Source organism: Nematostella vectensis, chromosome 11, assembly GCF_932526225.1.
Source record: "Nematostella vectensis chromosome 11, jaNemVect1.1, whole genome shotgun sequence".
NCBI lineage: Eukaryota > Metazoa > Cnidaria > Anthozoa > Actiniaria > Edwardsiidae > Nematostella > Nematostella vectensis.
In genome coordinates, this window is record NC_064044.1 from 12,917,388 (window position 1) to 12,944,768 (window position 27,381).

The following is a 27,381-nucleotide window of genomic DNA, read 5'->3' on the forward strand; positions in this document are numbered from 1 at the left end:
GGCCAATTGGATAGACCAAATCACACGTCAATACTTTTCTCCTGAGTGCGATGACAGGCCAATTGGATAGACCAAATCACACGTCAATACTTTTCTCTTGAGTGCAGTGATAGGCCAATTGGATAGACCAAATCACACGTCAATACTTTTTTCCTGAGTGCGATGATAGGCCAATTGAATAGACCAAATCACACGTCAATCCTTTTCTCTTGAGTGCGATGATAGACCAATTGGATAGACCAAATCACACGTTAATCCTTTTCTCTTGAGTGCAGTGATAGGCCAATTGGATAGACCAAATCACACGTCAATCCTTTTCTCTTGAGTGCAGTGATAGGCCAATTGGATAGACCAAATCACACGTCAATCCTTTTCTCTTGAGTGCAGTGATAGGCCAATTGGATAGACCAAATCACACGTCAATCCTTTTCTCCTGAGTGTGATGACAGGCCAATTGGATAGACCAAATCACACGTCAATCATTTTAATGTGATGATAGACCAATTGGATAGACCAAATCACACGTCAATCCTTTTCTCTTGAGTGCGATGACAGGCCAATTGGATAGACCAAATCACACGTCAATCATTTTAATGTGATGATAGGCCAAATGGATAGACCAAATCACACGTCAATCCTTTTCTCCTGAGTGCGATGACAGGCCAATTGGATAGGCCGAAATACACGTCAATCCTTTTCTCGAGTGCGATGATAGGCCAATTGAATAGACCAAATCACACGTCATTCCTTTTCTCTTGAGTGCAGTGATAGGCCAATTGGATAGACCAAATCACACGTCAATCCTTTTCTCTTGAGTGCAGTGATAGGCCAATTGGATAGACCAAATCACACGTCAATCCTTTTCTCTTGAGTGCGATGATAGGCCAATTGGATAGACCAAATCACACGTCAATCCTTTTCTCCTGAGTGTGATGACAAGCCAATTGGATAGACCAAATCACACGTCAATCCTTTTCTCGAGTGTGCTGATAGGCCAATTGGATAGACCAAATCACACGTCAATCATTTTAATGTGATGATAGGCCAATTGGATAGACCAAATCACACGTCAATCCTTTTCTCGAGTGTGATGATAGGCCAATTGGATAGACTGAATCACACGTCAATCCTTTTCTCCTGAGTGCGATGACAGGCCAATTGGATAGGCTGAATCACACGTCAATCCTTTTATCTCGAGTGCGCTGATAGGCCAATTGGATAGACCAATTTTGTCGCACGCGCAATTGCGCTAATTTGTATGATTCTTGACCGTCTACATGTATAATTAATCATAGAATATGCAGAGCAAACAAGCACTCTGACTGAATGCGCTGGCATTTATATTTATCCGTACCAAGATTTGTACAATACATGTATCATCGCATCCTAATTAAAAAGCAGTCGAGACTGCTCCCAATGCATAAATGGTTTGCCATCAAAAACACCCATTGAATAATATATGAGATTGAAACGATTAAGGGAGCAAGTGAAACCTTTAACTGTTTAAAATGAACTCGACTTCTGTTGTTAACACGAGGTTGCAATCTCTTTACGAACAGCTTGCATCTAGAGGAACAGCGCGCATCGTTGTTGAAATCATGTTGTTTATTCTTCTAGATGTTATAGGATTGGTTGGCAACAGTCTCGTCTTGTGGATCGTACACATAAAGAAAGACCGTTCCAAGATGATCTATTTGTTCATCGGCGCATTGGCTGTTACGGATATCTCGCTCCTTACTTTCTGTGTTGTCTTCTCAAGCCCTGTTGTGGTCCTTGGGTATTGGCCGTTTTCTGACTTTAGCTGTCAGCTGTACGGTTTCTGCATCGCGTTTCTTGTAAGCGCCTCTCTGCTGCTTATATCACTGCCATCAATAGGTATTATCAAGTGGTGCGATCGGACATATAAGGACGGGTCTTCACCTTGAAGCGGACGAGATTGATCATTTTAGGGATATGGATGTTCGCCTCTCTTGCTTCTATCTTTTATATAGCTTGTGGAGAGAAACATCTTTTCAACCCTGGAAAGTTCCATTGTTTTCAAGAACCTGACTTGAAGCCAAGTACACTATGTGTACGTGAATTTTGTTATCCCAGTGTGTGTTATCATGGTGTGTTACTACAAGATTTTCAAGATAATAAGGAATCACCAAGGCAGAGTTGCTAGCCTGCAGCAAAGCACTCTGTCAGCGGTCCGAATGTCCAGGAAACTCTCTTCTTGACTGTAGTGGGTTTCTTGAGCTGCTGGACACCTTTCACCTATCTTTATTACGGACCTTCTGGACATGGTGCGGGGTGCATTCTCCTTCCTGTACTCGTGGCTAGCATTGCTCTCGACCGTCGTCAACCCATTCATATACGGTGTTATGAATCCCATGTTCCGAGAAGAATTCAAGAAGATTCTAGGAATAAGACGTTCTGGCCAGAGAGTTGGGGTAGACCTACAAGAGGTTTCATTGCAAAACACTATGGCGCCATCGCTGGGAGGCCCATAAATTTGACAATTTCGCGGGGTATCATTTCAAATAACGTAGGGGCAATCGTACACAGACAGACAGAATGCTCTGTCGCTAGTTTTATCCACTTGGTGCTGACGCTAGAAATAATTATGTTAATCACTCTTCTATTCAGATATAATCGCGATATAATAGGATAGTCTTTACTTGCTCATTCAAACCACATACCGCATAAAATATATAGAGATTGTATCCGACCTGTCAATCATAGTGCGTGTCTTTTCTGATTGGCTAATATTGCGACATGATTGACAAGTCTGAGCCAGAGAATTCCATCGTCTGAAAGCGCGCGCGGCCTAATTTTCACCTCATTGGAATGCAATGCCTTACTCATCTTTCCTCATAGTTATTCAAAATAACAAAGAAAACATGACGGATCTAGGTTTAAAATGTAGAAATAAGAAAAGATTTATTAAAAAGTTAAAACTAGTAAATTTGCTCGCTGCTCGAGGAGGCTTTCGTAATATTTTACGTCATAATAGCTAATTACCCCGACTCTACTCACTCTCTTTTCCGACTTTTACAAAGTTAGATGTGATATCGATTATAAAAATGATACCTCAAATTATTAGAGATCACCCATATCTGGTAGGAACAACGGTTCTTACCACAGTAGGAGGCATTTATTTTTATTGCACCAAAACGAAGGTAAGGCGGCCAAACGGCAGAACACGCCCAAGTCGACTTTTTTTAATTTTATAAGGACTGTGAAGGATCATTTCTCCTCCCTGTTTCTGGAGCAAAACTGATTAAAATATTTGTAAATTGCTTTTAGAGTGAGGATGTAGTAAAGCAAAAAGATCTTGCAACAAGCGGCGATGGTAAGTCATCATCACGTTTTCATCTATCAGTTCTTTGTTATCGTTCTGCTATCCAATGTGACCGTATCGCAATATTCATTTGTGAAAAAAACTTTTTTTTCTAAAAAAAGCGCTCCATCCACCTTGTATCATTTAATTCAGTTTTCAATATTGGCCTAATACGATTTAGCCACGGCGATGGAAATAGATTGTTTTTCTTTTTTACCATTTCAAAAAGCGCGATTCTAGTGTTCGGGAAACAATCACCAGTTTCTTTACAAAGTCCTTATCTAATAGTGAAATATTAAAACTACTAGTTTGGAGCGCAAATACTGACACAATCTACATGTATTTCCCTGATGTCTTGTTTCATTGTGGTTGGTTTTCCTTTATCTTTCATTCTTATTTTTTATTTTGGCGTTTTTTTTGTTGTTGTTGTTGAGTGTCTCATTACTCTTACTTAATCTTTTCATTCACAGAAATGTCGAATGCCTAAAATGTTTATAATAAAAAGCTGGTAGAGGGATTAAAAGCGATGACAAAAAATCGGCATACTTGCCTTGAATTGCGGACGTTTGGAAAATGTTATCCAATGCTCCCTTTTCCCATGTAGTACTAAAGCTTGCGAGCCCGCCATTACATTCCTTTCATTTCATGTCCATTTATAAGCGAACAAGGTCTTTCTCCAAAACTATGCTGCATTTTATCCGACTTGGCATGAACAAAAAATCTCCCAGCAATCTAAAGAAGCAACTTCGTTTGCAATGATTGACTTTCCTCTTTTCTGTATTCAGGAAAATTTCTCTACATTGTTTTCACTAGTTTAGTGTTTTTTTTTTATCGCACAAGATTGTCTGCGTGGCCGACTGTGCACATTTGATTGGCTCATACAAATACTCATTGTCTCCGAGCCAATGGAATCGCTCTATGGGCTCTGACGTCACATGCGTGGCGTGTTTGAGTTTTTATTTATTTGAATATTCTGCAAATACGCGAAATTCGACTTTTTTCAAAAGTTTTTTCCCCAAAACAATAATGGGAAACGATTCGAAAATATGATTGGATAGTAATGCTTTATGATCGAGTGGCGAAGAAACTGTTGGTGCATTTTTGTTGGTTTGCCAACACGGCATATCCTTCAACTTTTTTTTTCCTTATGGCTTTGTGTAACAAACTGGTAATAACGATATAATTAAATCAAGAATACACTAGACATGTCAACAGTGAAAAATATTTCATGAATTAAAAGGAGTAAAAAAAAAAGGAAACTTTTAACTGTTTTCAGTTCTGGTATTGCATAAGAATAAATTATCTAGATTTTCTGCAAAATAGCACTACAAAAACAAATTCTGATAAAGTAAATAGGTTGGTTTCACGTAGTTCTTTTACAAACTCTTTGATATTATGCTGATTTTGCTTCGGCAAGCATGGAGGTAGATACATTAGGGGCAGAGTATTCAAGTTATGAGGGGAGAGGGGGTGGGGAGGGGGATAAAAAGTTCCTAAGCAAGGAAAAATCCTGTTACACAATATGAAAAACTCCAGTGCTTAAGGTCTCTAGAAAATTATTTCTTACTTGAATTTACCCCTATAGGGATCGAATGATAACACTACACAACCACAGAATTCCAGTTTGACATTTTTATTTGATGTTTCGAAGCTTGTTGCTTTACAATGTTTAATCGAAGAGACCTGAAAAGACACATAAAATATCGTAAGAACATTGTAGAATTCTAACAACAGCATTTAAGGAAAATAGTTGACTATGATAACATAAAAAAAAAACGTAAAATTATGTCCAAGTATTGAAAATGGCTCAGATCATTATAACGGAATCATATTTGATTCATATGTCAGAGGTGTAGAGATCATCACAGCCAAATAAGCTGTATAAGGGAGTGTTCATTAAATACACCGAAGGGGAAGGGAAGATATTGATGGTGTTTTAGGGTGTCTTGAGTAAAAATCTTCCCTCCCTCCCCCCCTTGGTGTAATTAATGAACACTTTCTAAGGATGACAATGTCAGTTACAAAAAAGGAAATATCATTTTTCACCGGATAAAGAGAAAAACATGACTTTCTACATTACAAGGACACTTGCATGATGAAGGGTGAGTTAAGTGTTATTTCTGCACCTCGAAAAGAGTGACAAAAATAAATAAAATAACTATCTGAGTTTATTACAGTCAAATCAGGTCGAATATGCCCCTCTAGAGCTGTTGATTGAGTTCATTATTAAAAAAATCTATTTGATTTTTTGATGAGAATTTTTCATTCTTGAACCAAGTTTCACTCGTGAGAAAAATAACCCCTGGGGAACAGTAAGGAACGAACTTGGCAAAAAAAAAAAAAGCAGTCGCGACAGACGACAGCGCCTGGGTCCCTGGGGATTAACATGTCAAAAGCTGTCATCCATCAATCTTTTTTGGACGCAAATCACTGTGGGAAATCTTAAACGTGTAGATGTTTGCCGTTTCGCCAGCTCTGTCCTTTGTAATGCAAGAAAAATGGGTTAACCTTTTCTACTCAGAATGTAAGGCAATCAGGAATTATTGCAAACAGTCTCAGATAATAAAAAGGGCACGAGCTATTTGGATCGCATTGCTTGGAGAACTACTCTCCTTGATTTTTACTGGAAGGAATGTATCACAACAAGATGGTTATAAGGACTTTACTTGCACATTTTGCAAGCCAAGGATCTACGACATTCTCTCTGTAGGCTCAAATTCTGGTCCAAGTAATAGCTGTGTCGCTTCACTGCCGAATGACTCGGGGCTACCGAGCATGATCCTCGCTTTTCCCTGGACTAGAATGTCAGTGTCCTTTGGGTTGGAAATATCTGCAGTACATATCCTAATGAGTTCAGATAGGCCGTCTCGGATTATGGACTGGAGAGGACAAGTTACAAGAACTATCGGGTTCCCTGCTGAACTTTCGCTTTCAAAATGTCACACATTTTCGGCATAGATTGAAAATTTATCTCTTTTCAAACCTTGGGGGGAGTCGAGCAAAAACATCCTGTCGTTTGTAAAACACCTTTAGGACCAAAAGCTGGTCTGGCTTCAATGAAGACACTCTAAACGTGTGTTTTTGCTGAAATGAGGTCAGGAATTAGCTCTTCACATGCTAAATGCCATATTTGATCTCTAGCCAATAGAGAGCGGTTATGTAGACTTTTGGTGCATTTTTTTGGGAAGCACGGCTATAACCTTGGGAGGTTGACCAATCACAGCTCACCATAGGCTGTTATTATTTTGCCAAGTTTGCTTTTTACTGTTCCCAAGGGGTTATTTTTCCAAGAGTGAAACATTAGAGAAAAATTCCCCAGGGTTTCAGAGTATGTGATGACTTTGATAAGACTTTGTTTTTATTTTATATTTTAATCGAGAGGCATTTACCCCTGTTATCAATTCACACAAAACTTTTGTTGTCTCTAGGCTTGGCTAAGAAATGGTGGTTTAACCCATTCGCTCCTATACCGCCCTGAAACGCCCAGCATAAAAACTGTCATATTTCCCTATACCACCCAGCTTTCACACACGAGAGAAAAAGCCCTCTAGCTCTCCTACCCAATAGAACAATGCCTTGTAGTGAAATCACTTGTCTCGCTCGAACGCCATGTTGGATTCTTAGAGACCCGAAAGCGCTTGAATATCGCAATATTTCCATTATTTTCTCGCTTTTAAGGCTTGGTAAAGGAAGATACTTAGAAAACCTGAAATGATTGCTCTAGAGAGGATAATTACAGCTCGTGAGAGGATCATTTTTTTGTTAAAAAATGACGGGAAACAGTGCGTAAAGACATCAGAATTTGAGCGGGATTCTGACAGCGAAATCTAAATTTTGGAGTCTCACAGTGGAGATTTTGCTGTGTTTCCAGAAGTACACTGTCTCTAGGATGGTGGGAATAAATTATCTACCCACTAAAAGTCTGCTGTATGGATAAAGGCTTCTTATTTTCGTGAAAAGATCTGTATAATGATATTTATTTTAGCTAAATCAGGCCGGGTGAATTTACATGGTTGCCCTCATCTCAAAATACTTCATTTCAGGAGGTCAAAATGGTACAAAAATAACCTTTACTGGATCATATAACATCTGCTAGGTAACAAGGATGCCACAAAGGGTTTTTTTAGATAGATTAACTCGAATATTTTGCATGTTTCTTTGCTTCTTTGAGAACGATAGATTTGAATAACAAAATCCGTGCGAACAAATTCTTTATTCCTCCGGTCTTGGTAAATAAAAATTAAGGAAAATCAACAATTAAACAATACTTTCAGTTGATTGCACATTGAAGATGTTGTGAACTGATTAAGAGTTTAGGAAATCCACGGAAAGCACTAAGATTTTGTTCTCTAAACATAAAACCAGTTTAGAAAGGTCAAACATCGCTGTGTTCACACACTTTGAAACTGTAAAACTCTGGTTGATAAAACGTATTATTTTTACGAAGTCTAGAAAACTTATCTGTGGAATAAACTCATGGAATGTATTCAGGGATACTGTGAGTACATATATTTAAAATATTGTACTGATTTGTGTATTTATAAAAGAAAAATTTTGTCAAAAGAAGTTGTGTTTTGTTTCTTCGTGTTCATTTGAACAAATTTGAATAAACTTGATAAAATAGTCTAGTTTTTAAATTTTCCTAGTTGTTTACAGATTAATTTGTACACCATCAGATTCCTCGTCTTTTCCCTAATAGGATGCACTATTTGCTTTTATGTAATATTGTCTCGCAATTTACTGCGCATACGTGTTTTGCTTTCTGCTTGAGGGAATTTGCAAAACTTGTGAAAACTCCCAGGGAGAGGGCGAATTGCGTGCACTATTATCCCAGGAGCGAATTGGTTAAATTTTGGCCTATTTGTTATGCAGCACAAGATGAATGGAAAGAGAAGCGAGTTCACGCGAAAATTTGAATATTTGTTTCAAGAATGGATACTTCTCTACAAATAATCAAATAAAATGTTGGATAATAAACTCATAACAGGATGAAGGGGACATGCTTGAACTGGTCGACTTTAAATGACATTTGACAGATTAATACAATATTGTGGCTTAAATGTTTCTCATTGATTGTATGGAAATGGATTGAAAATAATACTTTTAATTCTTTGAACAGGCTGTACTTCTTGAAATTGCCTAAATAAACCGACTAGATCCTCATGGCAGAATTAAATGTTAAATAATTGCATGGAGTTACATTTTCTAAACAGCTTCTAATATCAATTATTCAATCAGACCAATCCCTTTGATTGCATTAAAAACACAAATTTCTTTTTTAAATAGCCTTCTAGTGTATATAAACCCTGTAAAAGGGGAGAGTTAAGGGGAAAATATCATGCCATTTTAAAATAAATTCACGTTATTTAAATGCAAGAAATAATAAAAACATTTTAATAAAAAAATTTTCAAATAAAGAAAAATTAAAGTAAGAATGATAATATCAAAATATACAATAAATCAGGAATTCTGAAACATTCATTTGAATGAACATTTTCAATTGAAAAAACATTAATAAGGATACAAGCATTAGATATGCTGATGTGCTAATAATACGATATGTGGCTCATCACACCACTTTTAGAATCACTCTTACCAAAGCCCATGTCGTCGTCAGATTCCTCTTCCGACTCCTCCTTCTTGGCCTCCTCCTTCTTCTCCTCAGCCTTGGCCTCACCACCAGCCGCAGGGGCGGCAGCGACAGCACCTCCAGCGCCTGGGGCACCTGCGCTAAGGATCAGGTCTGCAATGTTGTGGCCCTGCAACGCTTTGGCAAAAAGGCCGGGCCAGAATGGCTCAACATTGATCTTAGCTGCCTTGACGAGGGTCTCAATCTTGTCAGCCTTGAAAGGACATAAACCAAATTTTAGATTTTAACCTACAAAAAACAGCTCCCTTTTCAGAGGATTCAAATTTCCAATCTACTATTGACTTTTCCCATTATGGTATAATGCCTTAAACATCTTTCTAATGTTCACGTTAAATGGTTGAACCGAAAGATTGTTGAAGCTTATGTAAAAGGACATGTTTTGAATTTTTAAAGCTTTTGAGCTCTAGTTAACCTAGAACCTTGACTTTCAAAAGTTTTGGTTTAGGTATTGTCCGCTTTAAAGAAAATCAAATGTATATAAACCTTTCTTCTCACAAAATAAAATAACGGAGCTGAATACTATTATACAAGGCTCAGATCGCTATAAAGGAATCATATTTGATTCATATGTCAGAGGTGTAAGTGATCATCACAGCCAAGAAAACAACTTTTAAACAATTACACAGAGATTCTCGATTTTACTCACGTGTGAAATAAAGTCAAATAAAATCCGTAACAGTGAAGTATAGACCAAAGTTAAATGATAGGCCGCGACAAATCCTCTTTTGAAAGAAGAATCACCGTAATATTTCACTGTTTTGATTGATTGTTCGCTATTGAGGAGAGTTATAATTTATAATATTGTACAAGAGAAGCAAAATGGCGACCATTCACTTACGGTTATAGCGACATCGTCGTCGTGTAAAATAAGAGCGCTGTAGACGCAAGCAAGCTCAGATGTAGATGCCATTGTATTCACTGGTTATTTTACTTTAAGGATGTTTGTAAAAACTGGATGTAGGTCGCCTTGAAAGCGAGGATTCAGCTGGATTTCAAGGCCTTAGCTCTACGAGAACACTACACCTGATTTCACGTTGTGGCGAAAGAACGAAGAAATCGGCGCGAACAGCATTGTGGGATTCATCACTGAGCCTGAAAATAACCCAGCGGACTTTCGCAAAATTATATAATATCATGGGAACACTTGTTTTCGGCGATCTGATAAAACTTGTCGTCAATAAACGGATAAAGATAATTCAAAGACACTTCATTGGAGGATTTAATGAAATTGTTTTCATTAGTGGAAAGAATATTTTTGAAGACTTTTTTGATATTTTAAAAAATGCAGCACACATTGGCCTTCGACCGAATATGATAAACCATTTAGTAAAATTCTTACCAGCAAATAATTCTGTTACTTTTCTTTGTCTTTATTTTTAGGCGGGAGATAGAACGATACGCACCAGATTCAAGTATGCACGCGCTATTTAAAATGCTCGCGCAAATGGTGTCGCATGCAATGTGATCGCAAACGAACAATTTTTTAAATTATCGGTAAAATTTGCGAGTGGAAAAGCGATGATTGTGCTCATTATCGGTGCTGTTTTAGGCACTCTTTTTGGTATTACGAACTACTTCTATCCACAGCTAAATGTTTTCTATTACCCCAAATTACTTATCGGAAAAACATTGTATGGTAAGGAATTTAGAATGATTGCCATGTTTGCTTGTAAATTTTCGTTGACATGACTTCTTTGTTTGTTGTTGTTTTTATTTTTGCAGCCGCATATTTGTTGCCAGAGAATGCATCGAATTGCAGGGCTCTCATACCTTATCACGGTACGTTTGCGGTCCCCGAAACACCTCTTAAACGAGTCTGTGGAAAGTTAGACCTCTTTCAAATCAAGGTTGCGCACTCGCCGAGAATCCATTCCCACGTTGCATCATGGGTAATAGGTGAAGGCTAGAAACCCCTGAGAACAGACCAATAAACAAGGTGTCGGAGGGGTGTGCCCCCCTTGTTTATTGGTCTGTTCTCGGGGGTTTCCCCCACATCGGCGGAAGATCCACTTCCGGTTCGCAATAGACGTGCTTTTTGTGGACAAATAAAGCATTATCGGAAAAGATAAAAATTCCTATGATAATAATAATAATAACGTCCCGTGAAAATACTGCAATGGCATAAAAAAATCATACCCCCCCCCCCCTGACCGGAAAAGTTAGGTACACTTTTTCGATTTCGCACAATCCCTAGAAAAATCCTGCGTACGGGACTGGAGAAAAAGCAAATAACTTTTTTGAATCCCCATGCAGTGTAAATAATATGCCTGATGAAGACAGCTTTTCTGAAACGTAGTGAACTAAACAGTGATTCAAAACAAATATAATTTACATATGGAGGATTACAAAATAGACTGTTAAATATGGTAAAAGCGCCTTTGGTATTTTAGTAAATAAATATCGAACCATGGTAAGAATTCTAAACATTATTAATTTTTAAAGAAACTGGACCCCATTTCTGGGAGCGCTTTCGTCCGCCGTACCGAGGACGTGGATATCCCGCACTGTACCCAAGGATCCCCCCATCGATGTTCAGCACAAACACACGGGTGGTGCCAAGTAAGTGAACACGTCACACGTCTAGCACTAATAATAGGTCATCGACAGAGGAGCCTCCACAAACAGACCTGCATTAAGCTCATCAGGAACTTTCCAGTTAAGGCTAGCCCGTTTTATTGTTGAAGTATTTTAAGGCTGAAAAGGTTATGTTCTCTCCGGATGTTCATAAATTCTAGTGTTTAAAAGTATAGCAGAAAAGAATAGCAGAAATGATAAATAGCCTGCTACACACAACTGGTGTTTTTTTCCCTTTTCAGTTCGATTTGTTCCATCGGGTCCAGCCCCACAAGCACCGGTTACAGCGCTCGTCTTGTACGATCCTCCGAAGGCTGCCTTTCCACAATGGGTCACGTTCTACATCGTCTCGGCCGCAGCCCTCGCAGTGATGATTTACATCACAATCAACTTCATGGTGAACCTCCACAGCCAGCGAACGATGAAAACAAAATCCCTTACGCGTCAGGTAGGAATAACAGACGAAATAACAGATGAAAAGAATGATTTTGTTGTGTCGCATTCCCAAAAAGATCCATTGCCCATTCATAAAAATGAACTTTAGGAGGGTCTTCTGAATTTAAACTGCTAGAAAGGTAGAAAGATGAGAAATTGATTTGTTTTCCGTGCTTTTAATTTCCAGACAGGACGCTTTAACAACATCGCCAAGCGTGCTAGCCTTCCAAAGTGGGAGAAGGCGGCTCTTCGACAGATGCAGCTGGCATTTAGGGATGATGTGACAGACATAATGCCTTCAGATATCTTCACCAAAGTGGAAAGTATTGAGACCATCGTCAGCATTCCTCAGCAAAATTGTGATACTCGTCTCATGCAGATTGAGGTCTCCTACCTACCCTCCAGCCCACTAAAGAAGATAACCATCACTGCTAAATCATCTACGGTCGCTAAGCCGTTGTTGGCACCAGGACACGACATCAGCCAAATGCAAGCAGGTCAACTACCAAGGTTTGACGCAGTCGCCCTATTTGGGATCCCGGATACCAGCTCGAAGCTGGGACTGCTTGCCGAGTCTGCGGCCCTTCAAGGGCGTCCAAGCTCTATGCGGCTGTTAGTTGAAAAGCATTGTGCTACGCTCCTTAAACCAGTGTACGTACACGCCGAGCCCCTTCCGACTCTGACCAAGACTAATTTTATTGGACCAGCACTACCGCCTCCAATGAAAAAAGTGAAGAAGGAACGGGATTCACCGGTTAAGCTGGAGGTCAATCTGATGACCCGAGAAGAGCAGATTCAAGTTGAGGAGAAGAACTTCACTCACAATTCTGCAGATCTCTTATTGACTTCAGGAGAGAAGGAAGCTGCACAGCATCAGCCAAGCGTAATGCAGTATGAAAAGGTAAAAGGAACACACGAGAAACTATATTTGTGATTGATAAAAACCTCCACCCCACATTATATATGTCGTTGAAACAACAAAATTGTACGTCATGATTGTTTCAACCAAGTAAGGAAGCCTTCTCAGAAAATATAGATCCCACCTTTCTTGTATACTTTTCGAGTAATATATGATTATTGCCATGTTTATGAAAATAGAATTTGCGTACCCAACTATTTGACTATCTTCACAGTAAGTTCTGTTGTGAACTTCGGCTATTAGAAAGGTAGAAAGATGATGGAGTGCGCCAATTGATTTGTTGTCTGGCCTTATCATTTCCAGTCAGGACACTTCGCCAAGATTGCCCTGCGTGCTAGCCTTCCAAAATGGGAGAGGACGGCTCTTCGACAGATGCAGCTGGCATTTAGGGATGATGTGACAGACATAATGCCTTCAGATATCTTCACCAAAGTGGAAAGTATTGAGACCATCGTCAGCATCCCTCAGCAAAATTGTAATACTCGTCTCATGCAGATCGAGGTCTCCTACCTACCCTCCAGCCCACTAAAGAAGATAACCATCAGTGCTAAATCATCTACGGTCGCAAAGCCGTTGTTGGCCCCAGGACACGACATCAGCCAAATGCAAGCAGGTCAACTAAGGTTTGACGCATTCGCCCTATTTGGGATCCGGGATACCAGCTCGAAGCTGGGACTCCTTGCTGAGTCTGCGGCCCTTCAAGGGCGTCCGAGCTCTATGCGGCTGTTAGTTGAGAGGCATTGTGCTAAGCTCCTTAAACCAGTGTACGTACACGCCGAGTCCCTTCCGACTCTAACCAAGACTAATTTTATTGGACCAGCACTACCGCCTCCAATAGAAAAAGTGAAGAAGGAACGGGCTTCACCGGTTAAGTTGGAGGTCAATCTGATGACCCGAGAAGAGCAGGTTCATGTTGAGGAGAAGACCTCCACTCACAATTCTGCAGATCTCGTATTGACTTCAGGAGAGAAGGAAGCTGCACAGCATCAGCCAAGCGTAATGCAGTATGAAAAGGTAAAAGGAACACACGAGAAACTATATTTGTGATTGATAAAAACCTCAACTCCACATTATATATGTCGTTGAAACAACAAAATTGAACGTCATGATTGTTTCCACCAAGTTAGAAAGCCTTCTCAGAAAATATAGATCCCACCTTTCTTGTATACTCTGCGAGTAATATATGATTATTGCCATGTTTATGAAAATAGTATTGGCGTACCCAATTATTTGATTATCTTCATAGTAATTTCTGTTGTGAGCTTAGACTATTAGAAAAGTAGATAGATGATGGATTGCGCAAATTGATTTGTTGTCTGGCCTTAAAATTTCCAGACAGGACACTTCGCCAAAATTGCCCTGCGTGCTAGCCTTCCTAAGTGGGAGAAGGCGGTTCTTCAACAGATGCAGCTGGCATTTAGGGATGATGTGGCAGACATAATGCCTTCAGATATCTTCAGCAAAGTGGAAAGTATTGAGACCATCGTCAGCATCCCTCAGCAAAATTGTGATACTCGTCTCATGCAGATTGAGGTCTCCTACCTACCCTCCAGCCCACTAAAGAAGATAACAATCACTGCTAAATCATCTACGGTCGCTAAGCCGTTGTTGGCACCAGGACACGACATCAGCCAAATGCAAGCAGGTCAACTACCAAGGTTTGACGCAGTCGCCCTATTTGGGATCCCGGATACCAGCTCGAAGCTGGGACTCCTTGCTGAGTCTGCGGCCCTTCAAGGGCGTCCGAGCTCTATGCGGCTGTTAGTTGAAAAGCATTGTGCTAAGCTCCTTAAACCAGTGTACGTACACGCCGAGTCCCTTCCGACTCTGACCAAGACTAATTTTATTGGACCAGCACTACCGCCTCCAATAGAAAAAGTGAAGAAGGAACAGGCTTCACTGGTTAAGCTGGAGGTCAATCTGATGACCCGAGAAGAGCAGATTCAAGTTGAGGAGAAGAACTCCACTCACAATTCTGCAGATCTCTTATTGACTTCAGGAGAGAAGAAAGCTGCACAGCATCAGCCAAGCGTAATGCAGTATGAAAAGGTAAAATAAACACACGAGAAACTATATTTGTGATTGATAAAAACCTCCACCCTGAAATGTATGTATCGTTGAAACATTACAATTGTTCGTCATTTTTGTTTCAACCAAGTTAGGAAGCCTTCTCATAAAATATAAACTCTGTAAACTCTGCGAGTAATATATGATTATTGCCATGTTTATGAAAATAGAATTTGTGTACCCAACTATATGACTATCTTCACAGTGAGTTCTGTGGTGAACTTTGGCTATTAGAAAGGTAGAAAGATGATGGAGTGCGCAAATTGATTTGTTGTCTGGCCTTATAATTTCCAGACAGGACACTTCGCCAAGGTTGCCCTGCGTGCTAGCCTTCCAAAGTGGGAGAGGACGGCTCTTCGACAGATGCAGCTGGCATTTAGGAATGATGTGACAGACATAATGCCTTCAGATATCTTCAGCAAAGTGCAAAGTATTGAGACCATCGTCAGCATTCCTCAACAAAATTGTGATACTCGTCTCATGCAGATCGAGGTCTCCTACCTACCCTCCAGCCCACTAAAGAAGATAACCATCAGTGCTAAATCATCTACGGTCGCAAAGCCGTTGTTAGCACCAGGACACAACATCAGCCAAATGCGAGCAGGTCAACTAAGGTTTGACGCATTCGCCCTATTTGGGATCCGGGATACCAGCTCTAAGCTGGGACTCCTTGCTGAGTCTGCGGCCCTTCAAGGGCGTCCGAGCTCTATGCGGCTGTTAGTTGAAAAGCATTGTGCTACGCTCCTTAAACCAGTGTACGTACACGCCGAGCCCCTTCCGACTCTGACCAAGACTAATTTTATTGGACCAGCACTACCGCCTCCAATAGAAAAAGTGAAGAAGGAACGGGCTTCACCGGTTAGGCTGGAGGTCAATCTGATGACCCGAGAAGAGCAGGTTCATGTTGAGGAGAAGAACTCCACTCACAATTCTGCAGATCTCGTATTGACTTCAGGAGAGAAGGAAGCTGCACAGCATCAGCCAAGCGTAATGCAGTATGAAAAGGTAAAAGGAACACACGAGAAACTATATTTGTGATTGATAAAAACCTCCACCCCACATTATATATGTCGTTGAAACAACAAAATTGTACGTCATGATTGTTTCAACCAAGTTAGAAAGCCTTCTCAGAAAATATAGATCCCACCTTTCTTGTATACTCTGCGAGTAATATATGATTATTGCCATGTTTATGAAAATAGTATTGGCGTACCCAATTATTTGATTATCTTCATAGTAATTTCTGTTGTGAGCTTAGACTATTAGAAAAGTAGAAAGATGATGGATTGCGCAAATTGATTTGTTGTCTGGCCTTAAAATTTCCAGACAGGACACTTCGCCAAAATTGCCCTGCGTGCTAGCCTTCCTAAGTGGGAGAAGGCGGTTCTTCAACAGATGCAGCTGGCATTTAGGGATGATGTGGCAGACATAATGCCTTCAGATATCTTCAGCAAAGTGGAAAGTATTGAGACCATCGTCAGCATCCCTCAGCAAAATTGTGATACTCGTCTCATGCAGATTGAGGTCTCCTACCTACCCTCCAGCCCACTAAAGAAGATAACAATCACTGCTAAATCATCTACGGTCGCTAAGCCGTTGTTGGCACCAGGACACGACATCAGCCAAATGCAAGCAGGTCAACTACCAAGGTTTGACGCAGTCGCCCTATTTGGGATCCCGGATACCAGCTCGAAGCTGGGACTCCTTGCTGAGTCTGCGGCCCTTCAAGGGCGTCCGAGCTCTATGCGGCTGTTAGTTGAAAAGCATTGTGCTAAGCTCCTTAAACCAGTGTACGTACACGCCGAGTCCCTTCCGACTCTGACCAAGACTAATTTTATTGGACCAGCACTACCGCCTCCAATAGAAAAAGTGAAGAAGGAACAGGCTTCACTGGTTAAGCTGGAGGTCAATCTGATGACCCGAGAAGAGCAGATTCAAGTTGAGGAGAAGAACTCCACTCACAATTCTGCAGATCTCTTATTGACTTCAGGAGAGAAGAAAGCTGCACAGCATCTGCCAAGCGTAATGCAGTATGAAAAGGTAAAATAAACACACGAGAAACTATATTTGTGATTGATAAAAACCTCCACCCTGAAATGTATGTATCGTTGAAACATTACAATTGTTCGTCATTTTTGTTTCAACCAAGTTAGGAAGCCTTCTCATAAAATATAAACTCTGTAAACTCTGCGAGTAATATATGATTATTGCCATGTTTATGAAAATAGAATTTGTGTACCCAACTATATGACTATCTTCACAGTGAGTTCTGTGGTGAACTTTGGCTATTAGAAAGGTAGAAAGATGATGGAGTGCGCAAATTGATTTGTTGTCTGGCCTTATAATTTCCAGACAGGACACTTCGCCAAGGTTGCCCTGCGTGCTAGCCTTCCAAAGTGGGAGAGGACGGCTCTTCGACAGATGCAGCTGGCATTTAGGGATGATGTGACAGACATAATGCCTTCAGATATCTTCACCAAAGTGAAAAGTATTGAGACCATCGTCAGCATTCCTCAACAAAATTGTGATACTCGTCTCATGCAGATCGAGGTCTCCTACCTACCCTCCAGCCCACTAAAGAAGATAACCATCAGTGCTAAATCATCTACGGTCGCAAAGCCGTTGTTAGCACCAGGACACAACATCAGCCAAATGCGAGCAGGTCAACTAAGGTTTGGCGCATTCGCCCTATTTGGGATCCGGGATACCAGCTCGAAGCTGGGACTCCTTGCTGAGTCTGCGGCCCTTCAAGGGCGTCCGAGCTCTATGCGGCTGTTAGTTGAAAAGCATTGTGCTACGCTCCTTAAACCAGTGTACGTACACGCCGAGCCCCTTCCGACTCTGACCAAGACTAATTTTATTGGACCAGCACTACCGCCTCCAATAAAAAAAGTGAAGAAGGAACAGGCTTCACCGGTTAAGCTGGAGGTCAATCTGATGACCCGAGAAGAGCAGATTCAAGTTGAGGAGAAGAACTCCACTCACAATTCTGCAGATCTCTTATTGACTTCAGGAGAGAAGAAAGCTGCACAGCATCAGCCAAGTGTAATGCGGTATGAAAAGGTTAAATAAACACACGAGAACTATGGTTGTGATTGATAAAAACTTTCACCCTGAAATATATGTATCGTTGAAACATTACAATTGTTCGTCATTATTGTTTCAACCAAGTTAGGAAGCCTTCTCAGAAAATATGAACTCTGTAAACTCTGCGAGTAATACATGATTATTGCCATGTTTATAAAAATAGAATTTGCGTACCCAACTATATGACTATCTTCACAGTAAGTTCTGTTGTGAACTTCGGCTATTAGAAAGGTAGAAAGATGATGGAGTGCGCAAATTGATTTGTTGTCTGGCCTTATAATTTCCAGACAGGACACTTCGCCGAGATTGCCCTGCGTGCTAGCCTTCCAAAGTGGGAGAGGGCGGCACTTCGACAGATGCAGCTGGCATTTAGGGATGATGTGACAGACATAATGCCTTCAGATATCTTCAGCAAAGTGGAAAGTATTGAGACCATCGTCAGCATCCCTCAGCAAAATTGTGATACTCGTCTCATGCAGATTGAGGTCTCCTACCTACCCTCCAGCCCACTAAAGAAGATAACCATCACTGCTAAATCAACTACGGTCGCTAAGCCGTTGTTGGCACCAGGACACGACATCAGCCAAATGCAAGCAGGTCAACTACCAAGGTTTGACGCAGTCGCCCTATTTGGGATCCCGGATACCAGCTCGAAGCTGGGACTCCTTGCTGAGTCTGCGGCCCTTCAAGGGCGTCCGAGCTCTATGCGGCTGTTAGTTGAAAAGCATTGTGCTAAGCTCCTTAAACCAGTGTACGTACACGCCGAGTCCCCTCCGACTCTGACCAAGACTAATTTTATTGGACCCGCACTACCTCCTCCAATAGAAAAAATGAAGAAGGAACAGGCTTCACCGGTTAAGTTGGAGGTCAATCTGATGACCCGAGAAGAGCAGATTCAAGTTGAGGAGAAGAACTCCACTCACAATTCTGCAGATCTCTTATTGACTTCAGGAGATAAGGAAGCTGCACAGCATCAGTCAAGCGTAATGCAGTATGAAAAGGTAAAATAAACACACGAGAACTATGGTTGTGATTGATAAAAACCTCCACCCTGAAATGTATGTATCGTTGAAACATTACAATTGTTCGTCATTATTGTTTCAACCAAGTTAGGAAGCCTTCTCAAAAAATATGAACTCTGTAAACTCTGCGAGTAATATATGATTATTGCCATGTTTATAAAAATAGAATTTGCGTACCCAACTATATGACTATCTTCACAGTGAGTTCTGTTGTGAACTTCGGCTTTTAGAAAGGTAGAAAGATGATGGAGTGCGCAAATTGATTTGTTGTCTGGCCTTATAATTTCCAGACAGGACACTTCGCCGAGATTGCCCTGCGTGCTAGCCTTCCAAAGTGGGAGAGGGCGGCACTTCGACAGATGCAGCTGGCATTTAGGGATGATGTGACAGACATAATGCCTTCAGATATCTTCAGCAAAGTGGAAAGTATTGAGACCATCGTCAGCATCCCTCAGCAAAATTGTGATACTCGTCTCATGCAGATTGAGGTCTCCTACCTACCCTCCAGCCCACTAAAGAAGATAACCATCACTGCTAAATCAACTACGGTCGCTAAGCCGTTGTTGGCACCAGGACACGACATCAGCCAAATGCAAGCAGGTCAACTACCAAGGTTTGACGCAGTCGCCCTATTTGGGTTCCCGGATACCAGCTCGAAGCTGGGACTCCTTGCTGAGTCTGCGGCCCTTCAAGGGCGTCCGAGCTCTATGCGGCTGTTAGTTGAAAAGCATTGTGCTAAGCTCCTTAAACCAGTGTATGTACACGACGAGTCCCTTCCGACTCTGACCAAGACTAATTTTATTGGACCCGCACTACCTCCTCCAATAGAAAAAGTGAAGAAGGAACAGGCTTCACCGGTTAAGTTGGAGGTCAATCAGATGACCCGAGAAGAGCAGATTCAAGTTGAGGAGAAGAACTCCACTCACAATTCTGCAGATCTCTTATTGACTTCAGGAGATAAGGAAGCTGCACAGCATCAGTCAAGCGTAATGCAGTATGAAAAGGTAAAATAAACACACGAGAACTATGGTTGTGATTGATAAAAACCTCCACCCTGAAATGTATGTATCGTTGAAACATTACAATTGTTCGTCATTTTTGTTTCAACCAAGTTAGGAAGCCTTCTCAGAAAATATGAACTCTGTAAACTCTGCGAGTAATATATGATTATTGCCATGTTTATAAAAATAGAATTTGCGTACCCAACTATATGACTATCTTCACAGTGAGTTCTGTTGTGAACTTCGGCTTTTAGAAAGGTAGAAAGATGATGGAGTGCGCAAATTGATTTGTTGTCTGGCCTTATAATTTCCAGACAGGACACTTCGCCGAGATTGCCCTGCGTGCTAGCCTTCCAAAGTGGGAGAGGGCGGCACTTCGACAGATGCAGCTGGCATTTAGGGATGATGTGACAGACATAATGCCTTCAGATATCTTCAGCAAAGTGGAAAGTATTGAGACCATCGTCAGCATCCCTCAGCAAAATTGTGATACTCGTCTCATGCAGATTGAGGTCTCCTACCTACCCTCCAGCCCACTAAAGAAGATAACCATCACTGCTAAATCAACTACGGTCGCTAAGCCGTTGTTGGCACCAGGACACGACATCAGCCAAATGCAAGCAGGTCAACTACCAAGGTTTGACGCAGTCGCCCTATTTGGGATCCCGGATACCAGCTCGAAGCTGGGACTCCTTGCTGAGTCTGCGGCCCTTCAAGGGCGTCCGAGCTCTATGCGGCTGTTAGTTGAAAAGCATTGTGCTAAGCTCCTTAAACCAGTGTATGTACACGACGAGTCCCTTCCGACTCTGACCAAGACTAATTTTATTGGACCCGCACTACCTCCTCCAATAGAAAAAGTGAAGAAGGAACAGGCTTCACCGGTTAAGTTGGAGGTCAATCAGATGACCCGAGAAGAGCAGATTCAAGTTGAGGAGAAGAACTCCACTCACAATTCTGCAGATCTCTTATTGACTTCAGGAGATAAGGAAGCTGCACAGCATCAGTCAAGCGTAATGCAGTATGAAAAGGTAAAATAAACACACGAGAACTATGGTTGTGATTGATAAAAACCTCCACCCTGAAATGTATGTATCGTTGAAACATTACAATTGTTCGTCATTTTTGTTTCAACCAAGTTAGGAAGCCTTCTCAGAAAATATGAACTCTGTAAACTCTGCGAGTAATATATGATTATTGCCATGTTTATAAAAATAGAATTTGCGTACCCAACTATATGACTATCTTCACAGTAAGTTCTGTGGTGACCTTTGGCTATTAGAAAGGTAGAAAGATGATGGAGTGCGCAAATTGATTTGTTGTCTGGCCTTATAATTTCCAGACAGGACACTTCGCCGAGATTGCCCTGCGTGCTAGCCTTCCAAAGTGGGAGAGGGCGGCACTTCGACAGATGCAGCTGGCATTTAGGGATGATGTGACAGACATAATGCCTTCAGATATCTTCAGCAAAGTGGAAAGTATTGAGACCATCGTCAGCATCCCTCAGCAAAATTGTGATACTCGTCTCATGCAGATTGAGGTCTCCTACCTACCCTCCAGCCCACTAAAGAAGATAACCATCACTGCTAAATCAACTACGGTCGCTAAGCCGTTGTTGGCACCAGGACACGACATCAGCCAAATGCAAGCAGGTCAACTACCAAGGTTTGACGCAGTCGCCCTATTTGGGATCCCGGATACCAGCTCGAAGCTGGGACTCCTTGCTGAGTCTGCGGCCCTTCAAGGGCGTCCGAGCTCTATGCGGCTGTTAGTTGAAAAGCATTGTGCTAAGCTCCTTAAACCAGTGTACGTACACGCCGAGTCCCTTCCGACTCTGACCAAGACTAATTTTATTGGACCCGCACTACCTCCTCCAATAGAAAAAATGAAGAAGGAACAGGCTTCACCGGTTAAGTTGGAGGTCAATCTGATGACCCGAGAAGAGCAGATTCAAGTTGAGGAGAAGAACTCCACTCACAATTCTGCAGATCTCTTATTGACTTCAGGAGAGAAGAAAGCTACACAGCATCAGTCAAGCGTAATGCAGTATGAAAAGGTAAAATAAACACACGAGAACTATGGTTGTGATTGATAAAAACCTCCACCCTGAAATGTATGTATCGTTGAAACATTACAATTGTTCGTCATTTTTGTTTCAACCAAGTTAGGAAGCCTTCTCATAAAATATAAACTCTGTAAACTCTGCGAGTAATATATGATTATTGCCATGTTTATGAAAATATAATTTGAGTACCCAACTATATGACTATCTTCACAGTAAGTTCTGTGGTGACCTTTGGCTATTAGAAAGGTAGAAAGATGATGGAGTGCGCAAATTGATTTGTTGTCTGGCCTTATAATTTCCAGACAGGACACTTCGCCAAGGTTGCCCTGCGTGCTAGCCTTCCAAAGTGGGAGAAGGCGGCTCTTCAACAGATGCAGCTGGCATTTAAGGATGATGTGACAGACATAATGCCTTCAGATATCTTCAGCAAAGTGGAAAGTATTGAGACCATCGTCAGCATCCCTCAGCAAAATTGTGATACTCGTCTCATGCAGATTGAGGTCTCCTACCTACCCTCCAGCCCACTAAAGAAGATAACCATCACTGCTAAATCAACTACGGTCGCTAAGCCGTTGTTGGCACCAGGACACGACATCAGCCAAATGCAAGCAGGTCAACTACCAAGGTTTGACGCAGTCGCCCTATTTGGGATCCCGGATACCAGCTCGAAGCTGGGACTGCTTGCCGAGTCTGCGGCCCTTCAAGGGCGTCCAAGCTCTATGCGGCTGTTAGTTGAAAAGCATTGTGCTACGCTCCTTAAACCAGTGTACGTACACGCCGAGCCCCTTCCGACTCTGACCAAGACTAATTTTATTGGACCAGCACTACCGCCTCCAATGAAAAAAGTAAAGAAGGAACGGGATTCACCGGTTAAGCTGGAGGTCAATCTGATGACCCGAGAAGAGCAGATTCAAGTTGAGGAGCAGACCTCCACTCACAATTCTGCAGATCTCGTATTGACTTCAGGAGAGAAGGAAGCTGCACAGCATCAGTCAAGCGTAATGCAGTATGAAAAGGTAAAATAAACACACGAGAACTATGGTTGTGACTGATAAAAACCTCCACCCTACGATATATATGTCGTTGAAGCAACAAAATTGAACGTCATCATTGTTTCCACCAAGTTAGAAAGCCTTCTCAGAAAATATAGACCCCACCTTTCTTGTATACTCTGCGAGTAATATATTATTATAGCCATGTTTATGAAAATATTATTTGCGTACCCAAATATTTGACTATCTTCACAAAAAGTTATGTTGTGAACTTCGACTATTAGAAAAGTAGAAAGATGATGGAGTGCGCAAATTGATTTGTTGTCTGGCCTTATCATTTCCAGTCAGGACACTTTGCCAAGGTTGCCCTGCGTGCTAGCTCTCCAAAGTGGGAGAAGGCGGCTCTTCGACAGATGCAGCTCGCGTTCAGGGACGAGGTCAAAGCTTTGTGGCCTTTAGATATCTTCACCAAAGTGGAAAGTATCCACAGCTCCACGGCACAGCAAAATTGTGATACTCGTCTCATAAAGATTGTGGTAACATACCTGCCCTTTTGTCCTTGGAATCAGATTTTCAGCACTGCCCAATCAGCTCTCGTTATCAAAGCTTCCACAGAAGAAGATCCGAAGCTGTCCGCCTTTGAGATCAGTAGTCCAAATAGTAGAAACCAACCAACAAACTACCCACAACAACTTGACGCCATAACAACGTCATTACAAAATTCGTTTTGTACCTTGACAGCCACAGATAACGAAGCTTGCCTTCCATGTAAAATCGTTAAGCAAGAACAAAACTTCAGATCTCACATTCTACCAGATAGATATTTAATCGCTCAACCAACGATCTTTACTTCTTTTTCCCGTCATCAAGCAACTGAACAGGTAAACAAGTCAGAAGACTTTAGCAAAGCCTGTTATACCGCTAATTACGAGAATGTAGCATTAATGCATCTTAAAGAGGAGATTGAAAACATCAGAAATGACCACAATAGAGGATTTTTAACCGGATCAGTGCAGCAGCTCCAGGTAGTGTGTTCCACTACTGGGAAGGAATTGTTTGTTCAAGAAGAAACCACCCCAGTGCAACAGCTGGATGCTGGTCAGTTCCTTCCCCTTTGCCTGAAAGAAAAGACCAAGGATCCTACACATGAAGAGCTTGGAGACGAACTGTTGTATGAAGACAAAACCACCCCAGCGAAACAGCTGGATGCTGGTCAGTTCCTTCCCCTTTGCCTGAAAGAAAAGACCAAGGATCCTACACATGAAGAGCTTGGAGACGAATTGTTGTATGAAGACAAAACCACCCCAGCGAAACAGCTGGATGCTGGTCAGTTTCTTCCCCTTTGCCTGAAAGAAAAGACCAAGGATCCTACACATGAAGAGCTTGGAGACGAATTGTTGTATGAAGACAAAACCACCCCAGCGAAACAGCTGGATGCTGGTCAGTTCCTTCCCCTTTGCCTGAAAGAAAAGACCAAGGATCCTACACATGAAGAGCTTGGAGACGAATTGTTGTATGAAGACAAAACCACCCCAGCGAAACAGCTGGATGCTGGTCAGTTCCTTCCCCTTTGCCTGAAAGAAAAGACCAAGGATCCTACACATAAAGAGCTTGGAGACGAATTGTTGTATGAAGACAAAACCACCCCAGCGAAACAGCTGGATGAAGGGCAATACACTCCTCCTCCTCATGACGAAGGTAAAGAATCAGCAGATCCTAAAGAATTCATTTCTCCTTTTCATGAGAAAAAGGCAAAGGAGTTGCCAGCTGTCGAGAGAGATGCGTCGGAAATGGAGAAAGAGATAACGGGAGACGTTAGTGCTGCATTGGCAATAAGCCCTGATGTTATTCAGGAGTCATTAAAAGACACCAAAGATGGAAAAGACATGTCTGAAAAAGATCAAGATACAGGAAAAGAGTCAGCTCCTAACCCTTGCCGAAGACAGGGTAAAAGACGAAAGTCTAAGCGACCAAGTGCGAAAAAAGAGGCTAAAGCTTCGTCAGCAACGAATGATCAAAAACAGGCAGGGAAGGCGGGTCTTTCGGTAAAAGGTGAAAGTTCTAGGCTTTATACTAAAGATATGAAAACCGGCAATGACGACCTAATTGCTATTGACCATCGAAAGGCAGACTCAGAAGATCCTGAAAAGGCTTGCGGACAGCAGACGAATGCACATACGCCGTCACTTGTCAAGAAACCAGTAGGAGAAATGAGCGATGGACACAATAAGATCAGTCCCAAATCAAAACAGAAAAAGAATAAAGGCAAAAAGGCTGCTGAGCCTTTATCAGTCTTTGGGACGCAAATCGTTGTTCGGACAGGAAGAAAAGTTGAGGCAAAGGAGACGTCGGCAATCGAAAGTCACAGGCAAAATAGAAAGAACGTGGGCATTAGTTGTAAAACAAAGAAACTTGATGAGCCAAAGGTCGACCAAGAAAAGCAAGAAAAGACCATGATAAAAACAAAGCTAGAGGGCAACGAACCACCCAAACCTGTGAAAGGTAAACAAAAAGATGCAAAGCAGACACGGGAGGGGCCTGTGGCATCGTCACGTGACGGGCCTGGTGTACAGTCACGTGACGATGTCCTTGTCATCAGCACCCATAACGGAACCGCACGACCTACCACCAAAGATGTTGGTGGGCACGACACACCTATGAGTACGGGTAAGTTATATTTTTATATATTTAGGCTTCTGAAGCCTGTATAAGGTAAAGGATCAAACCTTATATACGGTTAGAACCTTATATATTATTGAGATGCAGGCGATTCATAGATCCTGGAGAAAGTTTGCTTTTTGCTTCTTTTTCTTCTTTTTTCTTCAGCACAATCGCTGTTAATATTATAAGCCCTTTATATTGGAATGAAATATTGACCCAAATACAACGCCGTATCAGGGGTGAAGAACAGGAGACGTATCTCCCCCTCCTTACCACCCTAAAACAATTTTGACAATATACGGTAATGGTCACTTTTCAAACTCGTTCAACTTTAAAGGTCTCACTAGAGAGGGGAGGAAAAAGACCAACTCCAGCAATGCCAACCTTTCTAAAGGCAATGCCGTTCGTGGGAACACGAGGGCATCAGACTCGTACCAGCCCGCCAAGAGGACTACGTACTCGACCGCAGCACACGCGGGAAGTATCGCGGGCGGCAACAATCGTAGAGGGTCACACCAAAAAAAGACCTATCGAGACCAGGCTCAACATGAACACGGAGCAAGAGCAAGAGATGGGTAAGAGATATTAGTTAAGGAGAAATAGTATATTTAATATAAAGATAAATGTATACAATATATAATAGAAAGAGGAGGAAGAGAAGGAAAGACTATCATGATAAGATGAAAAGATACAGAGAAATACAGAAATGCTGGTTCGTTCGGTAAGTATGTATGAATCTCAAAAATGTGCATTCTGATTTTACAGCATCCAGACAAGTGAGCACCGGATGCAGAGCTCGCGTCTTATCGCCAAAGGCCAAATGCATCAAAGCAACGAAGCCCTCTCCTGTCCCGGAGCACAGTGCTGCTCAATCGCCATGTGCGCTATCATCAGAGCGACTGGGAAGCATCCATTACGCTGGACGTCAGATGATATTGACGACGTCATTATCGCCGGAGATGCAAAGCACCGTGAGGCTCAGAGAGCGATGAACCTCCCGAAGACCGCATACCTACACATTGACGAGCTAAAGACAGACGTTCGAGTGTGGGGAAGACAGTTTACGATCAAGAAGAGCGATGTACTTGCTGGGAACATCACAAACGAGGGCGTGAACAAGGAAGACCCTTTCCCCAGTATAGAAACTAATATAGGATCTCTACCGGAATACAATATGTATATCTTGAGGTACCTCCTATATACCATAGCTCTCTTCAGAACTCCATCCAGTTGGATCTTATTTGACTCGCACAGTCGGGACAATCAAGGCTTTCTAATTGCAGATGGGAGATCGGTGCTACTTGAATTCAAGGACATCAATAGCGTTGCTAAATACCTTAAGCGCTTCGTAAGCTGCAACGGCTCAAGTGACCCATTAAATGCTCGCCTGCTTGCTGATTGGGAGATGAGCTACGAGTTAGCAGGCGTGCAGGTGGCACTTAATAACTGAGCCCAAGACATGTAGGCGTAAAGGATGTTTTATTGAACTTTCTTTCTTTGATTTACGCATTATTGAGGAGAATGCTGATCATTGTTAAGAATTTGTACATATCTATAAAGTATTATATTAAAATTTCATCTTTTCTAAA

At 41.8% G+C, this 27,381-nt stretch overlaps 2 protein-coding genes across 3 annotated transcripts; one reads left to right on the forward strand and one right to left on the reverse strand.

The window, feature by feature from the left end:
- Positions 1 to 3,016: 3,016 nt before the first annotated feature.
- Positions 3,017 to 27,381, forward strand: LOC116617936. The gene is made up of 19 exons (XM_048734589.1): positions 3,017 to 3,161; positions 3,289 to 3,334; positions 10,695 to 10,751; positions 11,415 to 11,531; positions 11,789 to 11,994; positions 12,169 to 12,882; positions 13,204 to 13,914; positions 14,236 to 14,949; positions 15,262 to 15,972; positions 16,294 to 17,007; positions 17,320 to 18,030; positions 18,342 to 19,055; positions 19,367 to 20,080; positions 20,392 to 21,105; positions 21,417 to 22,130; positions 22,442 to 23,155; positions 23,476 to 25,798; positions 26,130 to 26,367; positions 26,558 to 27,381. Exons 1-19 carry the CDS (start codon positions 3,066 to 3,068, stop codon positions 27,240 to 27,242), a joined length of 11,613 nt encoding a protein of 3,870 aa, XP_048590546.1. The 5' UTR covers positions 3,017 to 3,065; the 3' UTR covers positions 27,243 to 27,381.
- Positions 4,940 to 10,037, reverse strand: LOC5511789 (60S acidic ribosomal protein P1). Of its 2 annotated transcripts, none has more exons than XM_032381153.2 (3): positions 9,811 to 10,037; positions 8,847 to 9,165; positions 4,940 to 6,992 (listed from the first exon to the last, which is right to left on the reverse strand). In XM_032381153.2, exons 1-2 carry the CDS (start codon positions 9,880 to 9,882, stop codon positions 8,869 to 8,871), a joined length of 369 nt encoding a protein of 122 aa, XP_032237044.1. In that variant the 5' UTR covers positions 9,883 to 10,037; the 3' UTR covers positions 4,940 to 6,992; positions 8,847 to 8,868. The 2 variants fall into 2 exon arrangements, with proteins under 2 accessions (XP_032237044.1, XP_001632160.1); XM_001632110.3 differs by having other exon boundaries at positions 4,940 to 5,005; positions 8,919 to 9,165; positions 9,811 to 10,034.

What these genes read in the sequence shown, in the direction of transcription:
- LOC116617936 (XM_048734589.1), top strand. Translation starts at nt 3,066, where the DNA reads ATGATACCTCAAATTATTAGAGATCACCCATATCTGGTAGGAACAACG. An exon ending in GCGTAATGCAGTATGAAAAG is followed by an intron (nt 15,973 to 16,293) that starts GTAAAAGGAACA and finishes TAAAATTTCCAG; the next exon opens with ACAGGACACTTCGCCAAAAT. An exon ending in GCGTAATGCAGTATGAAAAG is followed by an intron (nt 19,056 to 19,366) that starts GTAAAATAAACA and finishes TATAATTTCCAG; the next exon opens with ACAGGACACTTCGCCGAGAT.
- LOC5511789 (XM_032381153.2), bottom strand. Translation starts at nt 9,882, where the DNA reads ATGGCATCTACATCTGAGCTTGCTTGCGTCTACAGCGCTCTTATTTTA. An exon ending in ACGACGATGTCGCTATAACC is followed by an intron (nt 9,166 to 9,810) that starts GTAAGTGAATGG and finishes TGTCCTTTCAAG; the next exon opens with GCTGACAAGATTGAGACCCT.